The sequence below is a fragment of the Scedosporium apiospermum genome (genome assembly GCF_000732125.1).
Source record: "Scedosporium apiospermum strain IHEM 14462 chromosome Unknown SEQ_SAPIO_0087, whole genome shotgun sequence".
Taxonomy (NCBI): Eukaryota; Fungi; Ascomycota; class Sordariomycetes; order Microascales; family Microascaceae; genus Scedosporium; species Scedosporium apiospermum.
The window spans coordinates 500808-521548 of NW_015971788.1; the positions used below are offsets into that span (position 1 = coordinate 500808).

Below are 20741 nucleotides of genomic sequence, written 5' to 3' on the forward strand. Positions count from 1 at the left end.
CTTCGTACCCAGCACGCGAGATCCCAGCGTTGGAACGTCAATCAATACTACAAACGAGCCCTCGTCCAAAAAAAGATGTTCCTGCAGTTCGGGAGCGGAAATGTGGGGCGTCACAAACGGGCACCTTGACCGGATCTCGACGTCGCGTTGGAATTTTGAGCATTCCCAGAGGCGCGTCCCCGATAAACCGAGAGCCGGCACTTCACTGCCGCGGCCCCTCTCCCAGCTCGCCTCGACGACTAGAAATGCATCAAACTCCAGGCTGGACCGGAATTGCGCCGGTCAACCCATGTTCATCCTCCTGTACCAGGTCAAAGGTTTTGTCCCTTGTGGCAGGGGTGGACGCGACAGTTGAGGCTGATCAAAGGAGCAAGGGTGGGAATGAAATTTCTGTTTTTGCCAGGGGTGTAACCGGCCGGATGGCTTCCAGGTGGGTAGATGGCAACCTAAATCCGTCGGCGATTGTCTGGATGTGGCTTCGGGGAAGCACGAGGAGATCGAACTAGGCCGTTTTCTTGTCCAGGGTTTGCTCCCTTCGTAAAGTTCGTAAGAAGTATTTCTTGTAAGTGCGGTCGATCAAGTCCAATGTGTCCACTCCCCGTTACACGAGATGTGCAAGAAAGGCAGCCACTGAGCCAGGCACATCAACCGGCTCCCTTGCGAGCGCAGAGACCTTGGGAGCGACCGGGGTCAATGGATCCACATCTCGCAGAATTTACGACCGAAGAATCGAAGCTTTCAGAGCTTATGGTGGGATTGGCGAAGTTGGAATTTTTGGCTTCCTCTTTCTCAGTATCCCTGGGCCCTGAGTTCTACGGCGCTACAGAACCTGGCTTCTTCACCCTGTTCTTAACACTTCGTCTTATATTCTTATACTATTTTGTTAACCTGGCACCCCTGGATGAGAATTTCCAATTTGCAGGCCGCCGGAGACATTATCAACAAGTACCGGCCAGCCCTGTACTCCGTACTAGATCCAATACTCGATAGTCCTCTCCATAACCATACTAGCCTCAGGAGAGTTCCTCATTCCTGGGCCCCCTTATCGACCCGGGACCTTGGGTCGGGATTCCTTCTTTCCTTGAATCGTCACTTCTCTCAAATTTGGCTTCCCTGCCTGCTACCCACCAGATCCCAAAAGATTGAGAAGTAAATCATATCATCCCGGAGGATCAATCTTCACCCGGGACGTTCGTGCATTATTCCCGGTCAACTCGTATAAGCGTCCTTCTCCTGGTGCCGATCCTACACCGACCCGTCCGGCTGGAATTCGCCAGGAAGCCATCTAGCTCGTAAACTGCATGTTTTTCTTATCTCCAAGGTCCCTGTATAGTATCGAGCTTAACCACCAACTAGCCCCTCTAGCTATGCCCAATGTGTAGGTTGATGCCTCTTCCCAACCTCCTGGGCCTAGGTTCCCTGTCCCACGCAAGTACTTGATTCTGAGGGCCTCTTGCGTACGAAGAAGTAATACAAGGATCGCTAAAGGGTGATAGAGGCTTCACCCGAGCAATCTTGCCATCGAAAAAAAGAACTGCTTTGTACTTCGTAGCGGTTATCTCCGTAAAGGAGCCGGATGTTGTATCGACCTGGGAAACGTGGACCAACAAAAACGCCTGGTTGACACAGGTTATGTGACGCCTCCTTCAGATGGGGAATCCATCACCAACCCGCAATTGGCTGCTGTTGAGGTTGGCGTTGTAGTACTCATGAATGGCCGTTTTTTAGAGATCAGGAATGGATCTGGTGTTTGTAATATTTTGTTGTGATCGGCACTACAGCCAACGGTCATCTGGTGGCTGTATCAAGTGTCGTGCGAGCCTCCATAGAAGGGGAGGGGAGCACGGCATTGATCATTCTACCCTCTTCTTGACACGATTCGGAAGATTACGCAGCGAGTAACAGTGCACAAGTTATTAATAGCTGACTTTGGTGGGCGACATCGAGACTGGGCAGTCTACCCTTCGACCCTGTTGTTACACGTCCTGGTTTCCGCGAGATGAGAACTTTGGCTGATCGAAGTCGTGTACTTCGTAGTTATCTCCATGTCGGTGGGTGGTTCGTCCAAGTCTACGCCAGGTTAGGTGGGCATCATTCGATGATTGCAGCACTGGCGTTGTGGACAAAATCAAAGAATGCGGGTGCAGGTACAATTTTGTTCTCCTCGGCAGTGTTTACCGATTGACCGGTGTTCACGAGCATTTTTGTAACAAAAGCCCCGCGATTAGTACGGGGAGAGCAGTCTTGTTGCAGGATGGCGTGTAAACTGCCGAATCTGATAAAGAAAATCCCATCGGCGTGTCCCGAGTCTGACAACGACTGCCCTTTCCTCTAGTAAAAGGATATCGGGCTGATTGGATTCATCGGGCATCAACTTGGTTTTCTATTTCACAAATCAGATAGATCTGGGATGACCCACCGAGAGTCATTCGCATGGCGCAATACACAGACGGGAGCAGTAGGAGCCAGATATTCGTAGTGCTTATGGAAGCGGTATTGTGAGTCTTGTTAAGGGATGCCGTTCGCAGCTGCATGGTTTAGTGTGACTTTTGTAATTACTTGTGATAGTGAAGAACGCCTAGGCTCGGTGAGAGGTGAAAAAGAGATCCACCCTGATCCAGTGGCAGGAGTGATCCATACGAAGTACTCGGTAACAGGTTTTACTTTCGAAGTACAGGCTACGGGAAAGGGTCAACCTGCTGCTCGTAAAGCCCCAGAATTGCTTATTTCCATTCGTCAGGCAGAGTACTGTGACTTATGCACTATTGCTTTTGGGCAAGAGAAGTACCTGTAAGGCGATACAGTCGATATGGTCGCTACTGTACCTTCCTCGTACGTATCGCGGTCTGCATCAGATGAGGGTTTGTCAAGTGGTGCTTTTAGTACGGTGACATTCACCGAGGCTGTTGCGCGTTGTATGTGATGGAGAGAGTGAGTCTTCCCTCTTTTGAAGAGCTCTCCTTGACTGCCGTAGTAGGACGTACATCAACCTGTTGGTATTGCTCTACACAACGAGTAAGGAATGCATGCGCTAAGAGCGCAGGCTGGGGACTAATACCCTAGTCTTTGGTCCCAGTGGCTCGGAAGATGACCAGTTTGACCCGGTGGGCTGGCGACTGCTTGAAACAAGCTCCTCCCCTGTACTTCGTACCTGAGTGGACTGGATCCTTGCCTAGGGACATGGGATACGATACAAAGTACTCTACAAATGACACTGTACAAGTACTCAAGGACGACTGCGACCAAAGGGAGTGCAAATTCATTCACCCTTCGTGAGGTTCATCCCTGGCAAGGAAGTTTGTGAACTACCATACGCAGCAGCCCGTCGCTCCTACCACGGAGGCACTGGGACTCTGAAGCATGCGAAACAAGATGCTGAAAAAGCTGTATCAGGCTATCAGGCTATCAGGCACACGATTTCCCCTTTCCTCAAACAACATCAATTCTCTCATCATTCCAGTGAACGAAACTCCCTTGAATGGGATTACAATTGTAGCAAATTCGATCTCATCAACAGGGCAAACGCAGGCCGGATCCGGAGTAAATAAGAGTGTACCTGCGCAAGGGACTCTTGAAGAATTTGTCCAGCCACCAACAGCAAGACCAATACACAGCACTAGAGTTGGTTGATCAGTTCCTGCTTTTTGCTGTCCCAGCGACACGGGGTCTCTTGGTCCTGATAGTGGTTCCAGTAATATTTGTATAATTACCGGGATATAGTGGGTTATCGTGTACCTCAGTACAGAGGACCATCTGGACCCGTACGAAGTAGGCACTAGTTACTTCATCTTGAATGTAATTAGTGGAGCGTGTTTGTTCGCTGCCTGTTTCGTACTCTACAAAAGACGAAGTACTTCGTACTCCAGCATTTGAAGCCCACCCCAGTCGGGTCTCACTCAAACTCCAACTTCCATTGATGGTACCACAAACAGTACACGGCACGGTCAGTGACAAGACAAAGTACTACTAGCCCAAATTGGGTACATTGTTGGCGTATACACTACGGCAAGGCAAGGTACGAGACAACGACCAGGAGCTAGGAAGCTTCAGGAAGGAACAGACCCAGCTACGAAGAAGTAAGAAACTACGGAGTACACCCTCCCCCCTTCCCCTTGGCGTCGTCCACCCCCCCTGCTATTTCCTCCGAACAAATGAAGACATCTAGGTACCGCTCTACTCGCTCATCTCCCAGTGAGTAACTTTGTAGTTCCAGCATGGGTTACCCCCTGCCTTTGCCATCGAATTGATTTCCGTGGGAAAAAGAAAAAAATTTGAAGGTAATAATGAGTGAGTCTCTATCCCTTTTGCTTGGTGGCACGTCCTCACAAGTTTGTTCTTATAATAATATCACACGCCTCCCTTCTCTTCCTGTCTTTTTCGTTTCCTCCTCATTCCATCCTAATACGTTTATTTCTCTATCTTTCCCCTCCTTCGTTCCCGCCGTGTATAATAAACAGCAAGCCTTCGCTCTTCAAGTTTCTATCTCTGCCCAATCCTTGTTACTTGTCGCTTCGCTCCTGCAGCCCTGCAACGTGCCTTACATCTCCATCCCGCAACGGACAACAAAGACCGACCACACATGACCTATAAGACAAAGATAGGAAAATAATACAGCTCGCGCTGTCGCATCAAATAAACCTATTGCCGAACATCAAAGAAGAGGAGGATATTAGGTCCACCGCTGAGATACACCATTCAGTGAAGGGTGTTTCCAAACCGTCTACATGCAACGACATCACCGATAGGATATAATCTACCTCGCGACCTCGCATCCGAACTGAAGCGGAACTTTTTTACGCTCCACTCTTTCCAGGCCCAGGCCTTTGTTTCCCTCTATTAACATTCACGGAAGCCATCACCGCTCTTCTCTCGCCGCTCGCAAGGCTTCCTTGCATCGCCCCCAACTTCCTCGACCACCAATCACCTCCCTAGAAGCTCTGCTGCTCCCTGTGGTTGACTTCGACGTCTACTCCTGATACGTCCTGCGACGGGTCCCATAATTTGTGAGTCACCAACTCCTGTACCATGTTGCTGTGCGATGTGCTGGCGTTCCATCGTGAATTTCGAACGCTCCGTCTTGTGGCTTCGTCGTTGCTTCTTTCTCAGCTTCCCCAACAGCGATGCAACCGCGACGTGCGCTCCTGGGCACATGGCCTCTCTCGATATAGGCCCATTGCTGCCCTTTTGCTGCCCAGCGCAATGGTGTGTTGCGGTTCCGCAAAGGGCTTGATTCCGTGTGCCCTTTTTATAAAGCCACACACGAGATCCTATTTTCCCGGGATTTTTGACGTTTTTGTTTCGTGACGAAGATTAGCGAGTGCAATGGCTAATCTGGTTGTTCCAACCATATCCAGAATCTTACTACAACTTTCTATATCACAATGGCCGTCCGCGACTCTACTCCCAGTCCCACGAACATGGGGCGTGGTGCTTATGACACTACGGGAATCCCCAAGCCTCCGCCGAAGCCGAAGCCGCGATAAGTCTGGAAGACGCTGATTTTATGTGCGATCCGATGTACCACCGGCCCGCAACAGACACCTCAAAACTTGCTTTGCTGCCTGCTCGAGCTATGTCCTGTCCCGAGTGACGTCGCCCACCGCTGCGGATTTACGAATTCTATTCTCGCCGGCTCACGGCTGAGCCCTACTTTCCTCTTCCGAATACTACTCTTAATCAATCCCGCGGCCGGGCCAGCAAGCGACTGTACCAACACGTCTTTCCCAATCGCTGTGTACGACTTGCGCCCTGTTTTCATTTCACCTTTTTTCGACCAGTTTGGCTTCGGATACGACCTTTTTAATTCGCTTTCTATCGATCTTATACATGTATCGGCTCACTGCCAAATCGCTTCCCAGCAGCGTGGAGGGTTGGGAAACACGGGAAGAATCTAAAGAGGAGGAAATCTTATGACGTGATTTTTTTTTTCTCCTTTCTTTTTTCTTTTTCTTTTCGGAAGAGGGATCATTTTGGTTTTACGGCGTTACCCACTAGACAGGATCGATTTCTATTGCTGGATATGTTTTCCTATGCTTTGTCCCTGCGGATATCGCTTGATTACCCTCACCTCGTTTCACTCATCGTTTCTGTCAATGGTTTTTATTTTTATTTTTTTCGTGTGCTAGCGATCGGATCGCGCTTGGAGGAATTACCAGATACCCACAACCCTCCGCGCTGATATCTACCCCTCCAGAGATATACACCATACCCCCAAGATCGCAGAACACCTCTTCCTGCCTCGGAAACATTCACGGTTTGTTACTCCAAGCAGTGAGTTGGCGGGTCAGGTGTCATGATCAGTTTCTGTTTCCTAATTAGACTGGGGTAGAAGCAATGTCTGGTGAATCTCGGGATTTTGGGTCTTCTCTTTTGTTTCCTTTTCTCGAATATGCTTCTTTATTTACAATGTCATGGGATGGATTTAAAAAGACAGGGCGGGATGGGAAAAGAAACAAGATGCTTTAGCATATCCATAGATTTATTGAATTTTGCTTTCTTACAAACTCAGTTTCCTATATCCTTGGCCCTGTTTGCAGTTTCTTGCGCTAAATATGCCTCCCAGATCTTGTTTGACCCCTCCATCGTGATCCCTGTCCAGATGTCTTAATTTCACCTTTACTTGCTTTCATTTTTTTCTTACGAGGCCCCTTTACAATCATTATTTTTACACCAGATGAACTGACATGGGACTCCGTCTATTAATGCTCACTAAGGGAAGGAGGTTTTTGCCAAGAGCTATCTAACTGCGAGTCGCAACCTACCAACTCAGCCAGGTGGGCGAGGCTGAGAAGGGTATTTGTCACTGATTTAGCTTCATGTCTTCCGTAGCTCTTGGCTCGAGTATCAGACGGCATCCTCATCGTCTTACTAATCTCTTATTGGAAAGCTGGGGAGATGCAGAGGAATGCATCAGCTATAATGTCATGCTGAAGCCTGGTCTGCGGTCTGCCTGTTATGCGCTGCCCGTTGTTTTATTTCTCCCTTTGCACTCTGTCTGAGGCGTTGTTGAGTGGCTTAGCTGCCGTTCGAACTACGATGAGACTTTGTATATATTATCGATTGCATAGAGGTGTATCCAAGCATGGCAAGAATGAAAAGGGAAGATACTCATGCCCAAGGCATACTCGGCGCTATCGAGTAATCCCTTTTCAGCTCAAGTATCAATTGAAGGACAACTTTGCGAAATGGAGGTCATGACGGCCCACGGTCCTTCTTCCTCCTCCTCCCCTTCTTGCGCTTTTGCTCCCACCCTTTTTTCTCATTGCGCAGGAAAAGCAAAAGAGAAGGCTTATACCACTTAAGGCTTGTCTTGGGAAGGTGAGACATTTTGTGGTCCGTTCTTGGGGGGCGTAATGACCCTACGTCAGAATAGGCAAGACAAGAGAGATGGGCCGTTATTACACCCTGATCGAGGAGGCATCTGAGACAATGCTGGTGGCATTCTGCCAAACACAGCTGAATGATTTTCTCCCTTCTTCTTCTTCCCTTTCCCAGGATTTCTGCAATTTGCCTTCGTCTCTTCATTTCACTACTATGCATAGTACCATGCAACAACGCAGGAAGCGAAGTGTCATCTGAGCATATGAGACGAATACTACGTAGGAGATGGATCTTTCTGGCGTACCTGGAGCCGCGCAACAGGACCCAAAATAAGCAAGCATGATGGGAAGACGTCTGACGACGAGGTCTTACAAACCAAACCGGGACGAAGTCAACAAAGAAGAAGGGGGGGTGGGATGATGGGGGTAGCTGTTCCCACTTCGCGGGCAGGTCCGCCGCGCTAAAACGTGTGATAGAAGGTGGGTGGATGACCAGTTGTACGAAGTATTTGATGTCAGTGGTGATAGAGTTTTGGCCCTTTCATCGTATCGTTTTCCCCCGTTTGGAATATTCGAATGGGGGGCGTGGTGATGAGGCTGTGACTGGTGTACTTCGTAGTTTTACTTGATAAACCCCCACACCCCCTATTGTTTTCCCCAGTTCCAGTTGCCTCCTGCGGGATTTACGTTGCAGCACAGCTATTTGGCGGGATGATCTCGACGTGCTTCGAGGAAATTTCTTGAGGGGAACAAATAACAACAAGATCAAATACATTTCGCCGTTGTTTGGCCCGTTTCGCCCACCCCCCTTGTTACATTGTGGCAAGCGTCAATCAATCACTGTCATTCGAGAAAAAGAAGAAAAACCCGAAATCGGGCACCTTGACAAGGGAGCGTTTGGCGTTCATGTTTCCTGTATCGGGCTTGCTTGCTGCTTGCTTGCTGCATGTTTTGTTTTCTTTTTGTCCTGTCTATGCAGTTGCATTACCGTTATTGTCTAGGCGGCGACAACTTGCAGCCCCAAAAGGTAATGTTTGCTTTTTCTTCTTGATCATTACTAGTAGGTGGATATGTGATGGGATTTGCTTGTTCGTGATATTACTACTTGAGGCGTTTGTTGGGGAAGAAGCAAACCCCACCAAAGGGGGGAGATGTGGTAGTTTTCCGGTCAGCGCGGGCTCCCGAAGCATCGTGCCTGCTTGCTTGACGAAACTGTGCCTGGGGATGTGGAGGAGAAGCCGGTGATGTTTTCCAGTTGATCTGTGATGGGTGGAAACTATTACTTCGTACTCTCGTATTTTTTTCTCATTACTGGGCATCGCGAAGTCTCCTCTCCTTCTTCCACCTCCTCCCCCTTTCTGGGCGGATGAGCGCAGCAAAGAAAGCAACTTCCTCCGCCATATTGGGCCATTTTTTCATAGCTTTTGCTCGGCCTTAACCTAGCCGTAGTTCCGGGACGGGCAGAGAAATGGTGGGGATTGATACAACCATACCTACTTGGAAATACCGAATCTGGGATGTTGGAGGGTGCCTAAAAATTCCTCTTTTCTGAGAAATGATGAGAGTTTTGGGGGAGGTGCAAAGCTACATCCGAGGAAGCAGAAAAAGGAAACCCTCGCAAACCAACCAAAAACCGTGCCGATGTTACTTTGCCGTTTCCGTTTTACTTTTTTTTTTTTTTCATGTTCTTCCTTCTTTCATCGTACCTATAAATTTAGTGTCAGTACATTTTCCCCATTTTCCATTTTTCTTGTTTGCTTCTCATGCGCCTCCTTGCCATGCCTTGCGAGATTGATACAAGGGGAGGCGCAAGGAGGGACGCAAACAGAAAATAGGGGGTACCTTCGTTCGTGTGGAACTTGTGGCAGGGAGGGCGTCAGCTGGCTCGAAAAAGACGTGGGCTAATGCAGGGCGTTCGCTGCACTTTAACGAGCTTCCCGAGAACCAGTTCGTTGGGACCAAAAAGGCGCGGTGCTATTTCCCGGGACTCTCCCGCGGTGGACCGGGGGACCTGGTTTGTGGATGAACCAGAGGAGAGGTACCATCTGAACTTGAGAAGGTACCTACCTGGCACTACCTCGTATCTGCTGGCTGGGACGAAAGTACAGGGTGTACTCTACACTATAGCAAGGGTCAGGGGGAGTAGCTGGGAGGGTACATCAATTGATCGATCACATTGCAATGTTCCTTACTGCTCCCTCCCCACCGAGAAACGACTCCCCGAACATTCTATTCTGCAGGGGACCGAAATGGTAATTTGCCTCGTACAAGAATTATCTTTAATTCTTGCAAAAACGTGGGAAATCTACGACCTAGGAATATTTCCTCTGCTCTGTAGCTGGTTCTCTGCGGGGATATTGTCAACGATCAACGACTAACGGATTGACCAAACTCCTATAGTGGCTATTAACCGTAATTATACCCAATAGTCAATGGTGTCATTAGGATTCGAATCTCGTTGATCGTTTGCGCGGCAGGAAGAGGGTCGTACGAGATATTATGACATCGGGGATTAAATTAGGCTCCAGCTTTAACCAACGCCTCGTGCTCTAAGGGGGGATCTTGGGTTGGTCTTTTGTTTTCTCAGCGTTTGCTGTTTGGTCAATGGTGCCCCTAAAGCAAAATGGTCAGACAACACCGTATTGCTCATTAATCATCTTGTCAACTACCTACTACTTTGAGCAAATTGATAATTTCGTTCTGTGTTTCAAGAGTTCAATGTTGTCACTCCTTCAATGTCTAATCAAGTTTACGAGCTATGAGCCGCCCTACATTTGTAGTGTATACCTCTATTACCAGTCACGTCCTTGACCCCAGTTTTCCGGGATGGCTTTCCGGTCTCAAAGTGCTTGGGTTCAGATCGCGAGACCTGCTTCGCAAGAAAAAGCAGAACACTTTTGTTAAGTCGGTTAGGTACACCATTGCAAGATGATAGGATCGATGCCACTGTTTGGTGTTTTGCGGCTGTCACTCAGTCGATTGTCGTTGTACCGTGTCTCCCACTACACTGGGCACTCCTGACGTCGCAAACCGACTTCCAACGGCAAGCTGCCAGTGTCAAGATATCAACCTGGGACGCAGACAGAGGCGGAGGCGTTTCTGCTTGCCCGTGGTACTTCGTAGATCAGTGCAGGTCAGACATTCAGACATGCCCCCGTCTCGATCGAGACAAATGAGCGCATTAACACATCTCAGAGGAGAATTTACTGCCTGACGTTGTGGTACTTTTCTCCACCTACAGCACGCCCCAAGAGTGGTGGCGGCGTCTTAGGTGAGATCAATCTCAGCACACCGAACGCTCGCTAATGTCAACGTCAATGAATCAAGCGATCGCTTAAGAACCAAACAGGGAAGAATCTGATGCTGACCAGTGAACATTGTAACACATCAAAAACTAAATTACAAAGGATTCCATCTGCTGCGGTAGCGTTATGTCATTTTGCAGCTTCGATCCGGCCCGCTGCCCACCACCGTTGATTCGGCGAATCTGAGTCAGGGTACGAGGGGATATTAATCCCCTTGCCGTCTTCTCTGCATCTTCCTATTCTTCGTATTGCATTTTCTCATAATCTTGACGGCATAATATCGGCTCGAAAAGCGCAGCGCGCCCCTCGTCCCTTGTCATCAGGCAGGCCGAACCCGTGGACAAGGACCGCCGCGGAAGGCGATACCGACGAGGGTAAATCGGAAGAATGTGCCGGTTTGACCACACAGCCACCCACGCTCTTTCCGTTGCCCCCTTCTCCCCGGTCTTCAGCCCCCACGCTCTTTCCCAGCTCGGTGACCAGCTGATGATCGGTGATGACAGCGTGAGATCACCTCAGCTTAAATTGGAAGCCCCCATTCACTGTTTCCCGCGTGGACCCTGACCTCACAACATTGCATTGCCCCCAATGTTTTCCTCTTTTTCTCCGATCTTCTGTTTCTCCTCATTCTCGATAGGGTCTGAGGAATTAGAATCTCATCAGCCCTCGTTCCACTGCCTCGTCACATCGGATATTTTTCGCCCCCGATCCACCTCACTTTATATTGTTCTTCAGCCTTCGTATATAGGAGAATAGAGCCACTACTTGCCTGCTTGATGGTGATCATTTCCACCAAGTCGTCAGGCACCGAACGTACACCTCTACTTTGCATCAGGGCATCTTGAAGTACCTGCGATGCTTTTCTGCGCACGGAGTACAAGCATGGGGAGGTGTGTAATGAAGCTTTTTACTGACCATGTTTGCTTTGCTCTTGCTTTACTTTTTTCCTATGAAAAAGGATGAACACCTCTACGAAGTAGTATCAGTGGTTCGAAACCATCACCTCCTGCCGGAATACCCTACCCACCCGGCTGCCGTGAAATTGTCATGTCTCGAATCGTGCCGCCTCTTACGACCAAGGCACTGAATGTACGACCTTGGCTGGCTTAAACGCAAAACCTTGCTTTATGAACCTGTGGGGCTCTGTATCTCTTCATCTGCACGAGCCCTGAACCGCCCCAGTGATGCCCCGAAAGGGCTTGAAGGCGTTCGAGGAGTAAGGAACCAAAGGCAGTCAGTGCTCCTCATTTGGACCCAGCCCTTCGCTTGCTAACCGATCTCCGATCTGGACGAGTCTCCATGCACACCAATGCAGCCTAGCGGTTCATCTGCCGGCACGTATCAGGATCCGGTAGTTTGAGATCGAGGAATCCGTGGCACTTGGCGGTGACTGGCCCGCTGTTGACGGGACGGCGGGTTCATATCTCGGGATATATGTCTCTGATCGACTCATGTTAGCCCCATATTGCGAATCGGGGAATAAAGGATCTCGGTGTTATGGTACTCTCCGATGCGCGGATGAGCCGAAACGGTAGCGCAGCCGACACTCAACTCAGTGTTTGGCTTTGCGAAGGGGAGATGACTCACGTTCTTCTTACTAGAGGCATCTCTGCCCGGACCTTCTGAACCAAGTCTAGATCGATATCCACGAAGCCAACCGCCGTGCCGTCCGAGCCATCATCGGGGTTCCCGTCTGAATCCACACCGCCAAGGTGTAGCACCACCCTCCCCCAAGGATCCACCACTAGACTGTGCCCGTAGCTCACCCTCTTCTCATTGTGACGACCCACCTGCGCCGCAGCAATGACCCAGCTCTGCGTCTCGATAGCCCTCGCCCGGAGCAAAACCTCCCAGTGCGCCCCTCCCGTCGGCACCGTAAACGCCGATGGGTACGTGAGAATCTGCGCCGACGCGCCAGAGCCACGATGCGCAAGTGCCAGCGCCGGTTCGGGGAACCGAAGATCGAAGCAAATGAGACTGCCGACGCGCCCGAGAGGGGTCTCGAACGGCGGTGTCAGCCGAGTCCCCGGCTTAACCGTCGCGCTCTCCCGTAGGGCTCCATAGTCGAAGAGGTGGAGCTTGTCGTAACCTGTTCCGTCGTCGATCCCGCCATCGGAGCGGATCCACAGCGACCGGTTGTAGAGTCTTGTCGACACCGAGCCCGGAGAGTCAGACTGCTCCGTCACGGGCACGTGGATGCCGACGTTGATCTCGATCCCGTGCTCCTTTGCTGCTGAGCGGAGACCATTGACGAATGGGGACTCTTCTTGCGGCTTCGCTAGGGAAAGTGACTCTTGAGGCGATGAAGCGATGTAGTCTGCGGCTTCGGGGAGGAAGATCACCTAGAACGTACCGATCGCCGGCCCTCGCTCGAGTGAGTTCTCTTGCAGATCCTTCTTGTCATCAAACTGATAATTGAAAGACAAAATTCTCTTACCTTTGCTCCCCCTTGGGCTGCCTCGCGAACTAGTTTCTTGCACTTCTCCAAGTTCAGCAACACGTCCGCCGTCGACGTGAGCTGCCCAACCGCCTGTTTGTTTTGAGTGTTAGCCTCACCATTCTTTGTATCTTGAAAAAGCATCCCGATTTACCGCAATCGCCATGCTGTAAGAGCGCCGAGTCACCGGCGCCTGGAAACGGGAAGTGAGTCTAAGAAGCCTGATGGCGCTGATTCTACGAGTCAGGATGGGATTCATTGCCTGGTCAAGTCGCCCATTCCCCAGTATGAGCCGCAACTAAGAAATGGCGCGAATGGGCGAAACTGGCTTGGGACCGGTTCCATCCGCGACCGATTACGAAGATGCTGGATTATTTGTAATACAAGTTGAACTTCACCTCTCGCCTGAGACTGGACACTTACATGGAAGATAACACTCAAAAAGAAACATACAATGGCACCATTCTTATTTTTTTTTCTCCCTTTCATGAAGAAATGATTAAAACGTAAGGTTCTTAAAAATGGCAACAGAGCCTTTCCCTTTATTCTTGAACTCCCCCTTCCGACGCTCCAGCGAATTAATAAAGAATATCCCCGAGTTTTTTTTGTTTAACATACAAGGCCAGACGTACTTGGGACCAAAACAAGAAGAAGAAAAGGAGTAAGAAACCAAAAAGAACAAAAGAGGAAAGATGAGGAAAGGAGACCAAACTCTGAAAGGACATGATCAATAGAAGGGTCCTTTCGAAATAACGGCAGCAAAAAAAAAAAAAAGGGTGTCGAGAATCAAGAACGTGTAAAAAATGTACAAGGGGAAATCGAGAAGGAGGAGGTCTGGGGCCAACACAAAGAGAATTTCCGAGCATGAGTTTGCTTTCGGTCTGTGTATCAACTTCCTGTCTGGTATGAGTATGAAAAAGGGGGAGGATTTGGGTCTGCCTCGAACGGTCTTTTTTTCTTTCCTGGTTCCGGTCTGTCATGAAGTAATACTCTATTCGTGTCCAATAACCGTGACACGCCGAGGGAGTTGAGACGAAGAAGAAAAAAAGAGACAGATAATACCCTCGAGAGTACTTCTCTCGTTTAGCTTACTTTGGCCCCGAGGTATCGAGCTTATCGTAAGCACTTTGTAACGTCGCGTGTTCAACACCATCCGCCTCCAAGGCCGCGATCCAATCTCTGAGCTGAACGCCCTTACCCTTATCCTTATCTTCCCGCCAGTTTCCAAGCCTATTGCGACTATCCGTCGTTAGGGGCATAGCCTCGGGCTGTGCCGCTGGTGCCGCACCCGCACCGCCTCCGGGGCCAGGAGTACCCGCGCGTGCTGGTGTCGAGGCACCACTTCGAGCACCGCCACCCGTCATCCATCCATACTTCTTCTTTCCGAAGACGCTACCCATCTTGCCGACAAACATGCTGCTGGTCAAGTTCTGAGAGGCGTGATTACTAGCCTCTGCCGCTTTCGCGCTCTTCCGCTGCTCCTTCTTGGTCATTTCCTTCTTCGTGCCACCATCTCCGGCCGTGGAGCCAGGCGTGCCGGGCCCGACCGAGCCGGCGCGCGATGGAGCGCCGGATTCTGTTGTTCCTTCCTTGCGTGCGTTTCGCTTCCTTAGACGCACTTCCTCCCAATCTCGTTCGGTTCTTACGGCGTCTCGAACAGTGGTAATGGTTTCGTTCTTATCGATCCGTTGCAGCTTTGCAGGAGTACCATTCGCAGGTTCGAGTTCGGCGGCGGCTTGCGTCCCTAGGGTTTCAGGGTGGTAAGTATAAAGCATCAGATGGGGGGCTGTTTTTGGGGGGGGAGGGCAGTGGGGTTAGGGTAGAACATACTCTTAAGAGGATTTGGCTCCGCACTCGCCGTTTCGTCGTTCGCTACCAGAGCTGCCTCCTCAACGGCCGCCATTCCCTTGAGCGGAGCAGCTACATCCGCCCACTCCTCGGGGATATGCCCGTGGGATGAGGCTTGCCTGTTGACAGATACTCGATGCGCATCCTCTAGCAGGGTGCGCATTCTTTGCTTGCAAGCAATGGACAATAGTCCGAGTTGGTCGACCAGGTAGGCGTCATGTGGAATGAATGAGCCAGCGGTAGTCACTATAGTCGCGTCCGGGAGAGTCTTCACAGTGACGTTGACGCGGGGTTGTGGGAAATTCTCAGGAGCGCGCATCTTTCCATGCTGCTGGCCAGTTTTCAAGTCCACGTGAAGCTGCAGACCCTGTTCTTTGGCGAACTTCTCCAGCTTCCTGTGGACGGCGGGGACGAGGACATAGGGCTCGATTAATTCCTGGACACGTATCTGCGCTAGCTTCCTCGCTGCGTCGTCCCACGCTTTCTTAGCGGCCTGAGATACGAGCTCTTCCTGCGACTGCGCGTCGGTACGCTCCGGGGGCTGATTCAACTGACCCGCTCCATATAGGGTCTCTCTAGGACCCGGAGGATGCTGGGGGAAGCCATACGATGCCTCATAGCTATTGAGTAGCATTTCCGTTGCATAATTCTCTTCGGCGCGTAGATCAATTCCTGTCCCCGCTAACATATCGGTCGGCTCGTAATCAAATTCCTTGGTCGGTCGATCGAGGGGACGAGCTGGCGGCGGCATGCTCTGGGAGATGGCAGCCGGAGAAGGGGCGCCCGGGCTGGGCGCGGGCGCAATCGGTGCCATAGTGGCCGATGTATACTGGGATGGTGGCCCAGGACTCGGGGCCGCGGGCAGTTGTGGGGTAGCTATTGTCGGGACATGTGGACGGGAGTCGGGAAGGCTAAGGCCAGGTGTGTGGCCGTTAGTTGAAACGGGAGTCGCTGTCGGCATGGGTATCTGATGGGTTGGCATCGGGAGAGTGGTGGGTGTCGTGGCACGCGCAGCAGAAGATGCGGTTGGCGTAGTGGTAGGAAGCGGTATGCCTGTAAACTGAGGAGACGCGGCGGCGCTGGACGGAGTGTGACCTGGTGTGGAAGCTCCCGTTGCACCAGGGCTTTGAGCATAGGGAGAGTTATATGGCGACTGTGGTTGCGACGCGGGCGCTGGAGATAGTCTGGGACGTTTGTTTGGGGGCAACGTAAAGGCAGATTGGGATTGGGCGGGGGATGGCGATTGCTGAGGCCCAGATGGCGGAGAGAAGGCGGGTGTCGACACGGGTTTTGGGATGGGCGGTTGTGACTGTGGTTGCGCCATGGTTGCGAGTATGCGAAAGCCCCGAACGGCTTTCCTCCTTTATTCGAAGATGAATCACGACGTCGAACTCGGGAAGTGGCGATGGATCTCGATGTGGCGTTGAAGATCCTCAAGACGTGCACACCAGGCAGCGAAGCCTGGTAAAGGGCGCGGCTAGGCGACCCATTCGGCGGATCTGCGAAGATGGATCGTTGGGGACGGTCGCGATCAACGTATGGGTATGGGTATAGGAAGCGACACCGGCAGAATTAGATGGCTGCTGCTTGTAGGAGACGCGGGATTTGCTGTTGTAGCTGTCGTTGATGTAAAAAGCTTGGACGAGTCGCGCCTCTGTCTGATGAGAATGAGGAGCAAGGAGTAGCTTGGCTGGCACTTGCTTGCGTCGACAATTTATAATCACGTGACGCGACCACTGACAACAGAGGAAACGGAAGGCTGACTCCAGAGAGCTTGCTCCAACAAATACCCGAAGTATTTCCGAACAACTCTTTTGTTGCCTCAGCCTTCGCCGCGTTGAACAATCAAGCCGACGACAGGACAGCGATGGTCCTCTCAAACCTCGACAACCCCAGAGCTTCCAACCTTCCCTTTCCTAGGGTTCCGCGCTCTTTCGGTTGCCAGTACATGCAGCCCAATATCAAAAATCTCCGGATTCGAATTTGATTCTCCTCTGATTTTCCTTCGACCACGACACGAGTATTGCACTATAGCTGTAAAGCACCATGGCGTCCAAGAGGAAGGCGGCTGCCATGACAGCGACTGAGCCGGAAGAGCCAATTGACCCAGCAGATCAGCTAAAGTTTCTTTGCCTTGGTGGAGGCAATGAAGTCGGACGATCATGTCACATCATCCAGTACAAGGGCAAGACAGTAATGGTAAGCACACCACCACCTCGTTCGTTGTGTCTCGTGTGCCACTGCACGTCCTGAGGCGATGTGGATCTAGAGCAATGGGCTGACAGTCTCTCTTTCTTTCTAGCTTGATGCCGGACAACATCCAGCATACGATGGTCTCGCGGCCCTACCCTTCTTTGATGACTTCGACCTTAGTACCGTGGATGTCCTTCTTATCAGCCAGTAAGCGGATCCCCTCTATACCCCCATAGCATTGTAATATTCGTGTTGCAGGGCAAGGCGGCTGCAGGATGATGTATGTACATGGACTCGGTCAGCGACGTCATGGGGAAAGACCACTCCCCCCCATTTCTACTACGACATACCAGACGTATGGATATGACGCGGGTGACACCAGAAGAGGTTGGATACGCCCTTCAGCCCTGCCACAGTGGCATCGAGCTCCAGGACTGTCGCCGCCTTGTTGTTCCCAGTTCTATTGTAGACAGAGAGAATATCAATATACTATTTTCATCCCTCAGCTGCCTTTGCCTTTGTCTCTTGCCCTGCAGTTCGGCTCTTTGTTTCGTTCGAGTGATGGCTTGAATATGCTCTTATTCTCGCACCATGCGGCCAGTCCTAGGCTAACACACAACTCTAGTTTCCACGTCGATCATGCGGCATCTCTTCCATACGTCCTGGCCAAAACCAACTTTCGTGGTCGCGTCTTCATGACGCATGCCACGAAAGCCATCTACAAATGGCTGATCCAGGATAGCGTACGAGTTGGCAACACCTCGTCAAACCCGACCTCTCAACCTGTCTATTCGGAGCAGGACCATCTCAGTACTTTCCCTATGATCGAGGCCATAGACTATCACACTACGCACACTGTATCGTCCATCAGGATCACACCTTTCCCGGCGGGCCACGTCCTGGGAGCGGCGATGTTCCTTATCGAGATTGCGGGTCTCAACATCTTCTTCACCGGAGACTATTCCCGAGAGCAGGATCGACATTTGGTTTCCGCAGAGGTCCCCAGGGGAATCAAGATTGACGTTCTCATCACCGAGTCGACCTATGGTATCTCATCCCACACGCCAAGGGAAGAGCGCGAGCAGCAGCTGATGAAGTCAATCACAAACATTCTCAACCGCGGAGGACGCGTTCTGATGCCCGTCTTCGCTCTTGGTCGAGCCCAGGAGTTACTGCTCATCCTCGACGAATACTGGGGAAAGCATCCCGACTACCAGAAGATACCAATCTACTACGCCAGTAACCTCGCCCGTCGTTGTATGCAGGTCTACCAGACGTATATCGGATCCATGAACGAAAACATCAAGCGTCTTTTCAGCGAGAGAATGGCAGAAGCCGCCGAGTCCGGTGACACCGCCGGCAAGGGCGGACCCTGGGACTTTAAATACATTCGTTCGCTCAAAAACCTCGATCGATTCGAAGATTTCGGCGGCTGCGTCATGCTTGCCAGTCCCGGTATGCTGCAGAACGGCGTAAGCCGCGAGCTACTAGAAAGGTGGGCTCCGAATGAGAAGAACGGCGTCATCATTACCGGTTACAGCGTCGAGGGAACGATGGCGAAACAAATCATGCAAGAGCCAGATCAGATTCCTGTTGTCATGTCGAAAGGTGCTGCTACAGGAAGGAGAGGTCCAGATGGTGACAAAGTCATGATTCCGAGGCGATGCAGTGTTGAGGAATATTCATTCTCAGCTCACGTTGATGGAAATGAGAACCGTGAGTTCATAGAGGAGGTTGCTGCTCCTGTTGTTGTAAGTTGATCAGTCCAATTCCATTTTGCTCTTTGGTGCCCAGGCCCGTCAATCACTAACCAAGAACTTCACTTTGTAGATTCTTGTCCACGGAGAGCAGCACAACATGATGCGTCTCAAGTCAAAGCTTCTCTCCCTCAACGCACAAAAGATCCACAAGGTCAAAGTATACTCGCCCCGAAATTGCGAGGAACTCCTTATCCCATTCAAGTCAGACAAGATGGCCAAGGTGGTTGGCAAACTGGCATCCATCCAACCTCCAACCCACGTCATTGGCCCCGACGACCCAGAATCGCGTCTCGTAACTGGCGTACTCGTCCAGAACGACTTTAAGCTATCTCTCATGGCACCCGAAGACCTACGCGAATACGCCGGTCTTAACACGACCACGGTGACTTGCAAGCAAAAGTTCGTACTGGGCTATGCTGGCATCGACTTGATTCGATGGGCTCTCGAGGGAACGTACGGTGCCATCGAGGAACTCCCCGAGATGCACACACGAAAGGCTACGGATGGCGATGGACAAGATGAGAATGGCGACGATGAGCACGGTGGAGAGAACGGCGACAAGGAGATGGTTGAGGCGGCGGACGAAGAGGTTCCTCACCTCGTGGCTGCGTACCTCATCATGGGATGCGTCATTGTGCGGTACAAGAGTAACCGCGAAGTCGAGATGGAGTGGGAAGGGAATCTGCACAACGACAGTATCGCCGACTCCGTCATGGCAGTTCTCATGATGGTCGAGACTAGCCCTGCCGCCGTGAAGCGTAAGAGAACCTCCCCCTTTGCCTCCTTTTGATTTTTCCCTTTCCACGAAGATATGACGACTCAAACTAACGCTTGCATATCAAAGGCTCCGGATCACAATCCCCTCATCACCATCACACCCTCCCCGCCCGCAACCCCCACGCCTACGTCACCCCCGAAGAGCGCCTCAGCCGCCTCTTCCTCTTCCTCGAAGCCCAATTCGGCGCCGACAATGTCTCCCCCATCGCCGACCCCAAACTCCCTCCCCTCACTGCCTCCCCCCCTTCAAAAGACAGTTCCGCTCCTGCCGACCAACAACAACAAGCCGCCGACGCCATGTCCCTCGACGAATCGCCCGAATCCCTTGCGCAGCGCCGCGCCGCCGAGCTCGAGCGCCTCCACAAAATTGGAATCCCCGTTCCTGGCGTGTTTATCCGCCTCGACAAGATGTCGGCCAAGGTGTGGCTGGAGGATCTCGAGGTAGAGTCCTCGAGTAGGGTGTTTGCGGATCGGGTTAGGGCCGTTGTGGAGAGGGCTTGTGAAACGATTGCGCCGCTTTGGGGATGAAGAAGGAGGGGTTTTCGTGTCTTTTCTCTTGTGTTATGACGTGCTTTTGATACCTTGGAGAGGCGGAATGAGGGTTTGTTTCACAGGGAATTGAGGAAAAAAAACGGTCTGATGGGGATTAAACGAAATGTACTTTACACAGCGATAACGGAAATGGAAAAGAGGAACCTGGCCAGAACAGGTGAATCCAGTGTGTATACGATGATTAGGAAGTCAACTATTTTCCTATGGCGTTCAACTGTCCACGGTGTCTAGTGTCGGACAGGAGAGTCAAGGAGGATTGCAGGGAAGCAGAATTCAACTTCTCTCCCAACATCCACGGGACGTCTCAATCCAGTGGTGAGAGAGTACATCTCCCAAATTAGTTCTACATCAATTCTACATGAAAACACCACAGACTATAGGCACGAGGAGCATGATAAGAAGAAGAATAGCAGTGAGATGCATGTTTATTCCCTACCCAATAAATGCACCACAATGCATAATCCCCATCTCTTACAAAGGACCAAGGAAACCAAAAAAAAAAGGAGGGTAAACTAAAAAAAAAAAAGACAAAAAGCAACTAATAATACTT

General features: G+C 51.1%; 2 protein-coding genes across 2 annotated transcripts; one reads left to right on the forward strand and one right to left on the reverse strand.

Moving 5' to 3' along the window:
- Positions 1 to 12207: 12207 nt before the first annotated feature.
- On the reverse strand, positions 12208 to 16233 carry SAPIO_CDS2856 (uncharacterized protein; the record flags this gene model as incomplete). The annotated part of the gene is made up of 5 exons (XM_016785775.1): positions 12208 to 12966; positions 13062 to 13154; positions 13216 to 13291; positions 14154 to 14805; positions 14892 to 16233. The coding sequence occupies 5 exons, from the start codon at positions 16231 to 16233 to the stop codon at positions 12208 to 12210; spliced, it is 2922 nt and encodes a 973-aa protein (XP_016644557.1).
- A 722-nt stretch (positions 16234 to 16955) lies between these two features.
- Positions 16956 to 20167, forward strand: SAPIO_CDS2857 (uncharacterized protein; the record flags this gene model as incomplete). Its single annotated transcript, XM_016785776.1, has 5 exons — positions 16956 to 17108; positions 17212 to 17309; positions 17728 to 18853; positions 18933 to 19620; positions 19707 to 20167. The coding sequence occupies 5 exons, from the start codon at positions 16956 to 16958 to the stop codon at positions 20165 to 20167; spliced, it is 2526 nt and encodes an 841-aa protein (XP_016644558.1).
- Between the last annotated feature and the right edge of the window lie 574 nt (positions 20168 to 20741).